General features: G+C 45.5%; 1 protein-coding gene across 1 annotated transcript in view; it reads left to right on the top strand.

Moving 5' to 3' along the window:
- Positions 1 to 12,721, top strand: part of DAP (death associated protein) — a 60,551-nt gene that overhangs the window by 12,659 nt on the left and 35,171 nt on the right. The window contains exon 2 of the mRNA XM_067730377.1: positions 285 to 381. Within this exon, the coding sequence (XP_067586478.1) occupies positions 285 to 381 (97 nt within the window). The remainder of the gene's footprint in view (positions 1 to 284; positions 382 to 12,721) is intronic.

Raw genomic sequence — 12,721 nt, 5'->3', positions numbered from 1 at the left:
ACTCTGGTTGCACTACTGCTCTTACCAAGTACTTGAAAGGAGACCAGACAAGCAAAGGAGGCTTGGAAGCTTTCTAAGTGGATCTGAATAAGAGACAGTGTTGAGTGTCACATCATATTGAATCTCCCTCTGACAGCCTTAACCTCTGCGGTTAATCCCTGTCGCCGCCGGCTGATCTGGGCTAACCTGGGGCCATGGGACAAACACACACCCTTGAGCTAGTTCCCCTGCCGTCCGGTGGTTCCGTGTCCACACTGATCATTCCCTCTTTGTCTTCACCGCAGTGAAAGCCGGTGGGATGCGAATTGTGCAGAAACACCCGCATGCTGGAGACACCAGAGAAGAGAAGGACAAAGACGACCAGGAGTGGGAAAGCCCCAGGTAGGAGAGTTCTGGCGAACCTTGAGATGTCTCACGAATCCCCGTTACTCAGTTAAACGTTAATGTTTGTTCTCTGCTCCGTGCTTCTGATAACCCCTGGGCTTCGTGGGCCCTGTGCTGTGTGCTTTTCCTCTCCTGAGCAGTGAGGCGGGGCTTGTGTTCCCAGATGGGAGAAACAGGGCATCGAGAGCACGCCCTCTGCCTGCATAAATCCGAGCGGGTGCATCTGTCTGTGGGCAGAAGCCCTGAACCTCCACTGCCAAACTACTAGTTGAATCTCTGGGCTGGGCCTGGCATTCTGTGCAGTGAGGGCAGAGAACTACTGATTGGAATAATGTTTACAAACGTTAGGGCTTTGCCAGTTTCAGCCAAGCAGAATCACTGAGGCCACACCCTTATGAGTGACCGAGTGCCCTTAAACGACATCTCAGCCCCCAGCTTCCCGCGTCCCCGACAGCTCATCTTCCTACAACACAACCATCTCTGTTTACACCTGTCTTCCTTGGTGATTCTGATGTCAAGTTTGGTCCAACGACCTTGATACAAGTCCATTTCCTTCCGCCTTGTAACATACAAACATGCACCACCAATGCCCACCTGTCTGTGAGCTTGTCCATGTAAAGGAAAGTGGACACTAAGCTTTCTGCCTTATAACTCGCCCCCAGACAAGTGTCAGTCAGGGGAAAAGGAAGAGTGGAGGACAGCCAACCTGTGTTTCTGTACTTCATTCCAGCAGTCCTGAATAGCAGGTGGAACGCTCCCTGGGTTACACACGGGAGACTGAAGTCCACAGAGGCCATACGCTTGCCATGCCGAGCAGGAACTAAACCCAAGTCTGGGGTCCAGAGCAGGGCAGGCTTCCATAAGAGTAGCTGCTGACAGCACGCACCCCCTAAGAAGGACGTGCATGTGCTTGGTGATCCCACATGTCTGCTTACATATGTGCTGCCCCGTTGGGTATTTTCTATAAAACCTCATGTGATATGACTTACAGGGCAGTCACTGGAGGGGAGGACAAAATTTGAGGTGAAGTTTCTGAGTGATTATTGCCCATTTTAAATCATGAGATCAGCAACGGGAAGGTTCTGCCTAAGTTCTGGTTTTATAAAAGAAGAAGGTGGTTTAAAGAAAATTCTAGAATTTTCTTTCCACTGGCTATCTTCACAAAGCTGTGTTTGGCACGTAACATCAGGAATTCTCCTGCAGGTCCATGGTCCTGTATCTGAAAACCTTGGAGCCTAATTTATTTCAGAATTGAGAAATTCTGATGTTTTAGGAGATGAAGCAGGTTTTAGGAGTATAGGACCATACACATTTCATACAGCACCCGTAGTGGGGTCTCAGGCAGCCTGATCTGTGTATGATGTTCGCACCAGCAGAGATGCATTTTAAAAATTTACAGACTTGGATCAGTCCAGGTTAAGTTTTGCCTGCATAAGAGTTGTAACAAAACTTTAGTTCAGTGTGTGAGAATATTCTTGGATTTGGAACCGAACGTAAGAGCATGTGGCCTGTAGTCATTTCCTCCTCTAGGAAACCCAGGATGTCATTTCCCTTCATACCCACTGGTTCCCTAAGAAGGAAGAGAGGATGAGACAGAGGGCCATGCCTGGAAAAACATCCTGGAAAGTTAATGAAATGTGCATGAGTTTAAGTGGAATAAGGGACAAATAGCTATTTCTCTGCATAACACAGTGTCAGTACAGTGACAGATGATAATTTATTAGCGTGTTTAGAAATAAGGACAGAATAGCCCATTAGTTTTCTTTCTATTGATTTTTTTCTCATGAGGTGAAATACAGCATTTATGGAAGATGTACAATTTAAATATATGTGCTAGAGGATGAACGATTGCACGAGCAAAGAGAGAGCACCCAGCTCTCTAGATTTTATCATCTTATCCACTTTGAAGGGTGGTTGGCATGAAGTGTTTTGAAGCAGGCGGACTACAGGGCAGGGTTTGCATGTGACCAAGAGTATGTTTGTTCCCTGCAGTCAAATTGTTGTACTGTGTTCTTCATGGTGTGTTAGCTCTTGTCCTCTGGACTTTGGCTTCTCTCTTTACTGCTGTGGGTTAAACCACCGGACACACCATTGACAGAAGGGGTAAGCCCCTGCAGACTCTGAAGCTATTGGCATATGTTGCCAATGCAATTTCTTCCAAGCCCCTACAGCAGACCTGGTACTCTGTATAATAGGTCATTTCCATCACCATGCACTCCCCGTTTTTCTGGTGGGCTAATTGACTAGTCATAGTTTGTAACGGTCATTGATAATGTGACAGGATGCAGCGGACCTGGCCCTGCTCTAAGTGCTCTGCCCGTGTTTATTCATTTGAACTACTTGCAACTGCTCTGTTCTCATCCCTCTGTGAGAGCTGGTTCTCGATTATTATCCTCATTCCAGATTACTACTCCCACTTCAATGGCTCAGAGCGGTTAAGTGACTTTTCCAAGGGCACATGGCGAGTGAGTGGCAGAGCCAGCCTTCCAGAGTGGCAGCTGGGTCCGTAGTCCCCTACTCTTAGCCCCTGGGGTGTGTGTACCAACTGAACACCCGTTTTGTGCTAGGCACTTACTAAGTGCTTCCCATTGGGTTTAGTGCGCACACCACCCAAAAGTTGGTATTACTATGCCCATTACACAGACGAAGAAACCAAGGCCCAGTGAGGTTATCTGACCCAATGATATGTAGCCAGTCAGTGGTCTGGCCAGGATTCAGTCCTGACCCTGTCTTGACTTGGAAGCCTAGGTCCTTAATAGGCTACAGAAGCCCCCTGAACTGACAAAATACTTTTAGGATCAACAGACTGTAAATCCAAATCCCTCTATAAAATAAACTTACTGATTCTGGGGTTGCCCATAACCTATTCCATATTCCTCAGGCCCATAATCCCACCTGTGCAGCCCTACCATCAGTAGATGGCCTAATTCCAGCTTACAACAGGGTTTCAGGGCACTGGGCTGGTTTTACTTTACATGTGGAAAGACCTCTTCATCTCCAGAATTTGTCAGACATTTAATGTTTTACATTAATTTCCCTTGGAAATGTCATGGCATGTGACTTCCACATTCATATTACCCTAATCCTGAAGTTCTGTATTTTTTCATGTTTTGATCCAAGTGTTCTCCAGATATGAAAATAAGTGCACAGTCTCAGATGCCAATTTCCTCCTTAGATCTGCATTTGCAAAACTCTTTGCTTTCCTTCCCAGATATTTAAAACTGGCTTTGTATTTACTGACTCATCTCTGGCGGCTTCCTTCCACAATCAGTAAATCAAGTACTGATTACAGAGAAAATGAACAACTGGAGCGTTAAAGAGGTTATTATGTGACCCCAAAAAACCCCCAAACACTTTTACTTGTAACCTTCTTTTGCAAGTCTTTATGTTACTCTTACTCCCCATAATCTGGTAATTTTTCAGATATAATAATAATTTCTTCTGCCACCAAATTGTTTTGAAATGCTCCATTTAAAAAAAGAAAAAATAATAATGTAGCACAAATTTGAAAATGTTTCCCAAGAATTCCATCGAGCTGAGTTCTAGTTACCTGTGGCTCTTCATATCCAGGCAGAGTAAGAGACTTCATTGTTATGAGCTAATACTTTCCTGAGTGGCTGCTAGATATCGTCTCAGAACTGACCCAATCAAGGAAAGCTCTGATCTTCCTCAAAGCCTTCTGTTGAGCCTATTAAGATGAAGTGCCCAGTTTCATTATGTAAAAGAGAATTTGCAGCATAGAATGGACTTCAACAGTCAGTAGGATTCACTAAAAAACAGTGTAGTGGTGAACATGTACTGAGGTCCTACCATGAATCGAGCTTGGTAAAAAAAATATTTTAAAAGGTAGGTGACAGGAAGAGTAAAGTAGAAATGGAAGGGTTTGTGTGTGGACTGGGGGTGGGTAGGAAAGGGGTGGAAGGAAGAGGGAAGTGGGGATGGGGCAATAAGGGTAGGAAGGGAGCAGCCCTTCTCTGAGCTCGGCAGTTTGTACAGCTCTGACTCAGGGCTGTGGTGCTGTTTTGTGTTCACATACCCCCAAAATAAGCAAACAATTCCAATCATCCAGAATGTGGGAGAGATCCAAGATGGAACACACACAGTAACAGATGGACCTAATTGTAATACAAAGGCTACTATTACCAACTGAAAGGCGTGGGTGGGAGAGCGACCTAACCTAAGTACAATAATAGTATTTTGGGAAACAGTATTTTGACTGGGTACTATAAGGCTAAAGACAAGAAATGCAAAAAACTGTGCATAAATGCTACACTCCAGTTAGTAAATACGTCTTCAGGGGTTTGGGTTAGCAATTCTGAAATTGCTTTATGGGTATATTACAATTGAACAAGTAAGTAAATATCTTGTGGCTAATGAAGAGTCAGACTTCTCACTGTTAGAGAAAGAAGCTTACAAATAGGAAAGGAGGAAGACTAAAATGGCTTTGTGGTGTTTAATTGGAGTTGGAGGTATTAGTATGAACTCATAGTTTTAAATGGATGGATGGTTGGATGGATAGCAGATACATACAGACATGTACATACATATATAAATAAATATACGTGGGGGAGGATTTGTGTACACACCTGTACTTCCCAGCTGTGTTCACTGACAGGGCATAAAAGAACTGGCACCATGTAGCCATGAGCATCCCTAGGGCCAGGATCTTGGTTTCTAAACACCATTCCCCAATCAAGTGAACTGGGGTGTTTTGGAGAAGTAGTTAATTCCAGGGCCAGGGCTGGAAAAATACCAGATGAGCCTGTAACAACTTGTAGTGCCAGAACATAAGGAAAATTCCAAAAAGGATGGGACATGTCAAAACAACACAGAAGCCAACATGAAGACACACCTAATGGCAAAGACGGAACAGTTTGTGATAAAATAAATAATGATAGTATTGGAATATAACCCATAGAGTGAAATAGATATCCATGAGTCCATACTGATATAAATAAGTTGAATACATAAATGAGAAGGGACAGCTCTTCTTTATAGAAGAATTCCAATTAATATTGTTATAAGGAAGGCGAGAACTAGACTATCACCAATAGGCAAACAGCACAGTGGTTGTCAGCAGGATCCACGGACGGATACTACGACTAGTGGGCAAAAATTTAAGGAGAGACAGGATAATTTTACAGTGTCAGTTTCCTCCAATATATTTGTTAATTGCAAAACAAGGGATGTCTTTACATGGAGACCATGAAAAGGACGCTCTTTCACAGCATAAGCGCTGAAATAAGAAGGCAGAGAGTCACGGATATGCAGGCAGCCGGGCACCTGCATATCCGTGCCGATCATTTTTGTTGCCATGTGCACGTCTGTGAATGACCGTGAAAGTGCCGCGAGTATTTGTTTCTCATCAAACTCTCACCTGCTTTTAGCCGTCACTGATAACTCCTGCCTGAAACAGTTATTACCAGATGCAGGCTCTGTTGCCATGGGGCTGCCGTCACAAATACCGCACACTGGGTGGCTTAAAATAACTGAACTGTATGGTCTCACAGATCTGGAGACTGGAACTCCAAGATCCAGGATTGGTTCCTTCACCGGCCATCTTTGGCATGCCTTGCCTTGTAGATGTGTCACCTTGATCTCTGTCTTCACATGGTCTTCTCCCTGTGTCACTTCACCTTCCCTCTGTATATGTCTGTCTCTGTGTCCAAATTTCCCCTTTTTGTAAGGACATCAGTCATATTTGATTAGGACCCACCCTAAAAGCTTCATTTTAACTCAGTTACTTCTGTAAGACCCTATTTCCGTAAAAGGTTAAATTCTGAGGTACTGGGGGTAAGGATTTCATATATTTGGGGGCGGGGAACAAGTCAGTGCCTAACGGATGTCAAATAGTAATCTATGGCCATTTTTAATGGTTCTCTCAGTTAAAGTTAATTCTGAAGATAAGAAACAGAAAATTGAAAATGCTGAAGTTAAAAGCCCGTATGCCTGGGAATTTTTATCAAGCCATTATCTGCGTGTTTGAACTTGAACTAAACCATGTGGCTTGCGAGCCAATTTCAACATCATCCTTACTTTGCAACAATATCATCTTTTATATCCAAGCTAGTTGTCAGCTGCCTTTTAAAAGGGATGTATCTTTCTCCCTATGATGTGTGGAGATACCGTTGGACTAGGAGTGCTGAGTGCCAGCCAGCTCCCAACTCCTGTGCTGTTTGGATGGCCTGTGTCGGCAGGCAGGACCCATGACGTGGCAGCAACAGTTGACCCGGGGGCTGGAGTGCCGTGGGCCACAGGCCCCTGCCCTCGGCCGAAGGCAGAGTCTCGATGTGGTGACATGAGTGACGTGGGATGTCCTTGTGAGGGGGGTAGCTGGTGTCACCTGCTTGTGGTACAGCAAGATACTCAGAATAGAAAGTACAGGAGGACGGATGTCATAGCAGCGTGAAATAGTGATGGACGGCCCTGTCTGCCTTGGTGAGGAAAACGGGGAGAGTCTAGTTGCTGTTCGGCAGCTCTCACTGTCAGGTTTGCCCACGTAGGGGCTGGATGTTTGAGATGAAGGTTTCAGCAGGACCTGCCCTCTCTGAAAGCAGTAGGGAAGGATCTGTTCCAGACCCGTCCCCTGGTTCCTTGGCTGGTGGTAACGTAACTCCAGTGTTCACATGGCATTCTTGCTGTGTGCGTGTCTGTGTCCAATGTCCCCTTTTCATAAGGATGCCAGTCATATGGGATCAGGGCCCACCCTAATGACCTCACCTTAACTAATTATGCAACAACTCTATTTCCAAATAAGGTCACATTCTGAGGTACTGGAAGTTAGGGCTTTAACATAAGAAACTTGGGTGAAGGGTAGGGACACAATTCAAGCCATAACAAGCAGGCAGCGCCTCAATGCCACGAGGCATCGGTGGGTGGTGCCCAGCTCCAGTGACATCCCAACAGCAATGGTGGCTCAATAACTTGTGAACCGTGAGACCTACGTGGCAAGTGACTCTTGCTTCTGTGCGATCCATTATGGTTGCCCAGGCTGAGCACTGCAGCAGCCTGCCTTCCCATCCAGGTGGATGCCTTGTACCAGGGGTGTGGCCCCAAACTTTGATCATGCACTCCATCAATTTAAAAAAAACGCTTTTTGCCTGCACCCTCCATATGTATATATTCATTTTAAAATTATACATGCATATTTTGCTCCCATTATATACATTGTAAAAGGTATACAAAATGGATATTAATGTATTAGATCAAGGTGAAATAAGCAATATTTTACATGTCTTGCTAACCATTGACTTTTTATTATCATTAGCTAACATCTGAAGGTCCAAATACCCTCGAGGTAGTGTTTCTTATTAATGATTCCAAGGTAAATCTAAATTTCTAATGTCTTTCCTGGTGATTTCAGGTTTTATGGAGAAGGGTGGCTTCCTGTCACGTCTGATTAGATCTTCGGTGTTTGTAATGTGGTTCATGAAATACCTGTGCCAGGGCAAGAAGCGAGAGCTCTTCTCTTTTATTATTGTTCACTTGTGCTTGTATTGGTGTTAACTTCAGCCTCTGGAGGATTTTTTTTGCGGGAATCTTTTGAAGCCACATGTTCATTTTGTCACAGTTTGTTTAAATTCATTCACTCCACATTTGAGCACAGATCTAGGTGCTTGGGATATATCAGAGATAGAACTAGAGAATTTAATTCATTAGCCCATTAACCAGACAGTGTCCTATATATGTGGCAAAGGAAGGGGCGCAGGGACCTGTGGGTGGTGACCCCCCTCCTTCCTCCAAAGCCTTAAGGGCCATGAGGCTGGGTGATGGACAGTCAGCCTGCAGACTGTAGTAAATAGTGGTAAAGCTTAGTTCGTTGGGTTTTGGTTCTTTACGTAAAAGATAAATGCAAATAGAAAAATTTGCACGTTTATCTCACTTTCCCAGTGATGCCCTGGCCTTCTGAAGCGCAAGGACTGCCTTCCTCGCTGATCGATTGGCGGTGGCTCCAATACCAGTTCTGTGGTTGTATGTAGTATAAATTAAACATGTCTTCCAAAACCTGTGGCTATCTGTATTTTAGTATGATCAATAGCAGTGCAACTGTGTACATGAAGAAGTTTTGCCCAGAATTGTCCAGTGAACACAGAGCAGCTGGTGTGGGACGCAGATAATTTGTGTCCCAGGAGTCGTGGGCAATGGCGTTGATAGGAACTCGGTGTCTGAGCTCCCCTTTCACGTAGATGGGCCCCAAGGAAGACTGGGGTCTGGCAGGTAGTGAATCAAAACCTCACCGTGCCACAGAGGGAGGAAGAACATGGGCATCCCTGTGTCACGGGAGCCTGGCTGGACTCCACCAGGGTGAGGATGAGAAGGGAAGTACGGAAGGCTCGGCTGCCCTCCAGCGCCTGGTGGTGTTGGTCACGGGCTCAGAGGCAGTATTCGCTCAACCTCAGGTTCTGTAACGGATGCGGAAATGGGGTGTGATTGCTGAGCTTCAGAGCATCCCGTTCCCGGTTCCTCCCCCTCCACAGACGTCCAGCCTCCTATGAGACTGCCACGCTCCCCGCCACCTTTTATCAGATAGAAAGAGGGAAGAAAGGAAATGGAGCAATCAGTTTTCCTCTCCAGGCACAGCCCTGTTCATCTGTACTGGAGTCAGCCTCTTGGAACAGATCACTCTTTCGTGTTCACGGTGTTCCTCAAAGCGTTGTGCTGTTTATCAGGAAGTTGTTTCCTTATTACATAAACGTAGAAACTGAATTCAAATCAACTCTCCAGCAGTTGGATTTTACAGGATGCAATATGTAAGAAGAACTACATAGAATAATGCTGCGTAGAAGAATTACTGCATAGAAACAAGAGCCCTTTATTGAGTTTATTACATTACAATGACTATTCCTGAAATTTTCAAACCCTCTATTTAAATAAACTCCCTTGACTTAAACTGGGTCAGAATGCATAGCGCTCAGAAAATACTTAGCGAATCAGTAATAATTAGCTTAGAAGTTGATTCTTTAGAGGTATGTTGTTAATTAACTTATTAACTTGATTACTTCTTATTTTCCGGCTGGTGAAAGAGGTGAGCTAGGTAAGGCCAGTGTTGAGGATGAAAATTCTTCATCCTCGTGGGCATATTCTGTTGAGCCCTCAGCTCGCTCTAGGGAAGATATTGACTTTGATTTCTGGTTGTGCACATCCTCAGGGGCAGAGATATACTCATTAGTGTGGACTAGAGTCATGAGGATGGTATTATACTCAAGAAATCCTCACAGAACCATTGGATTTAGAGCTGGACGTACCTGAGAGGTCACCTAATCCAGGTGTTCCCAGGTGGAGCTCTTGAGAAGTAAGATGGCAGATTTCACTCAAGATCTCGAAGGGTCTAGATACCATGAGCAAAACACCTATTAGGTAGAGATCAACAGAGATTTTTACGTTAAAAAGAAACCCTTGCCCACTTATGGGTATATATCCCAAAGAATTGAAAGCAATGTCTCCAAGAGTTATTTGCACACCCATGTTTATGGCAGCATTATCTACAACAGCCAAGAGGTGGAAGCAACCCAAACGTCCATTGATGGATGAATGGATAAACACAGTGCTTGCGGTATATACATACAATGGAATACTGTGCAGCCTAAGAAAGGAAGGAAATCCTGTCACTGCTACAACATGGATGAACCTTATGCTAATTGAAACAAGCGAGTCACAAAAGGACAAATATTATATGATTCTACTTATACACATAAATATACTTAACACTACTGAACTGTACACTTTAAAATGGTTATGATGCTAAATTTTATGATATGCATTTTTTACCACAATAAAAAAAATTTTTTTTTAAGAAACAAAAGAAGCCCTGCTGCTGAGGAAAGTAGTTTCTGGCCCCTCAAAAGGTAAACACGGCATTACCGTGAGCCCCAGCAGTTCTGTTCCCAGGTGTGTATCTAAGAGAATTGAATACAGAAGTTCATACAAAAACTTGTACGTGAATTTATCACATCGTCATTCACAATAGCCAAAAAGTGGAAACAACCAAACACTGCCATATACACCATATGGTGTACCCATATAGTGCAATAGTATTCAGCCATAAAAAAAGGAAGTGCGGATGCATGGTATGACATTGGATGAACCTTGAAAACATGATGCTAAGTGTAAGAAGCCAGACACAAAAGACCACACATGATATGATGTCATGTATACGACATGTCCAGAATAAGCGAATCCAAAGAGAAGATTCCATGTAGATTACGTATAGCAGATTCCTGGTTGCCAAGGAGCTGGGCAGAATAGGGAGTGACTGCTTACTGGGTCTGGGCTTTTGTTTTGGGAGGGAAGTATTCTGAAATTAGATAGAGGTGATGGTTGTGTAACAAAGTCAATGTTAAAAGAGCCACCAAATTATATTTTTAAGTGGTTAAAATGGTGAATTTTATGATGTGTGAATGTTACCTCAGGTTAAAGAAAAAAAAAAAGAAGTCCTCAGGCACTAAAGGTTGGCAACCATGGCTGTAATCCAGCCCCCACATTTTCATAGCTGGGGAAGCAGATGCACACTGAAATGACTTTCTGGAGGGCCATGGCTGCAGTACTCGAGGACAGCAGGACCACTCGGGGAGGTGAGGAGAGAGACATTAGTTGGATGCCATCCACTGCCAACAGCAGATGACCCTGGCGCAGATGGGCCCAGGCATCAGGGACATGCGCTGTCTCCCATGCAGAAGGCCCAGAGCAGGTCTGGCTGCAGGGGAGGGAGGTGGGTCTTCCTTCCAGAACGGCCCTGCCCCACTGGTGTCTCTGGCTGGTCCTGCAGCAGCTTTCTCCGGTGGTGGGTTAACCACAGCAGGTCCCGTCTTCACATACCGATGTATGGTACCCAGAGGAGGAAACGGGCATCTCTTCTTGCCTCCTTTTTAGGAGAAAGAAAAGCTTTGCCAGAAGCCCCCTAGCAAACTCATTGGCCAGAACTGGGTCTCGGGACTCTTCCTAACTCGTACCCTGTGGTTTGCAGTAACGTGCATGTGTGCACGTCGAAAAGTCAGGCGCAAAGACCAGTACCCTGGGTCATGCGCTTCGTCCATGGAGGGTTCCTGGAGCTGGGGAAGGGGTGTGGGAGGCCCCAGGTCTACACAGGAGAGGAGGGAAGTCCAGGGAGGACAGTGGAAGCAGAGCAGAGGTCGGAACCTCAGCCTACAGCCTATGGAACAAGGTTTGGGAACCGTAGGGTCTCAATTCAGAGCAGGGTCTGAATTAAGAGCTGGCACCTAGCCAACGCTACAGAAAGGTTCCCCTCCCAAGGGCACTCACAGACTCCCCACAGAGTGCATGTTTGAACCCATACCCATTTAGGATGAAAAACTGAGGGATTTGTAAGTTAGGCCAAATCCTCTTAAAGGTTATTCCCTGTTGACACCATCAAAACTGACCAAAGACCACTGGTTCAGTTTCTAGAATTGCACCGTGCCCAGTTCTTCTCCATCTTTATGGGACAAAGCGTTTTTGCGCCTCAGTGTTTTTCCACATGGCAGCCTTTAGTGATTTCCCAGGGTGAACACCTCCATGTCCCCCCTGCTTGAGGCTTTTCATTTACTCCCCCCGCCTCTGTAAGCACCTACTGTGTGCTGGCCCCATGCTCTACAGCTGGGACATGTTAGTGAACAAAACGAAACCCCTCTTCTCACAGAGCTTACGATCAGGTGTGGGCACCAGATTCACAGGTAGGCAATTGGATATATGTGTGGCAAGTAGTGGGAAGGTTCTTCATCGCCTAGGAGAACTACACAGGGAGGAAGCCAGCCGAATGTTCTTCACCTCTGTTAACACAGCCAAGGCCCCTGGGAATGAGGTGGCCTGAGGCAGTCACGGGAGGGGGTGGGGTAGAGAGGAAATGAGGACGGCTGCTGGTGCCACAGTCCTAGGACACAGCTGTCAGTGTCCTGAGCACATGAGTGTCACACATTAGCTGATCACCCGGATCACTGACCACTTTTGCTCCACCGTTGACATCTCTTTTCTGCAAAGGTGAGTTTTCTGCTAAGGGGAAGCGAGAATAGGATCTTGGTGGAAATGGCTTCAAGAATAGTGGTCAAGCCTGAGGCTAAGCATTTTGCAAATAGAGTACAGTCGTTATGGGCTGTTTGGTCTGCTGGTGGGAGATGGCTGGCAGCTGCCTCCCGGGCGCTCGAGGTGGTGAGCAGAGCCTGGTGAGGGCACCCCGGAGCACTAGAGAAGGCTGTAACCATGGGCCCCCATGAATTTGTCCGGAAGTTGGACTGCTTCCACGAACTTTTTATTCTGGCTAACTTTGAACTTATGTAAGTCAAGACTTAAAAGATGAAAACTGGGTGTGGGGGGGTGAAGGTTCTAAATGACATCTGTTACGAGT

Source organism: Pseudorca crassidens, chromosome 3 (assembly GCF_039906515.1).
Source record: "Pseudorca crassidens isolate mPseCra1 chromosome 3, mPseCra1.hap1, whole genome shotgun sequence".
NCBI lineage: Eukaryota > Metazoa > Chordata > Mammalia > Artiodactyla > Delphinidae > Pseudorca > Pseudorca crassidens.
This window is presented reverse-complemented; position numbering and strand designations above follow the sequence as displayed.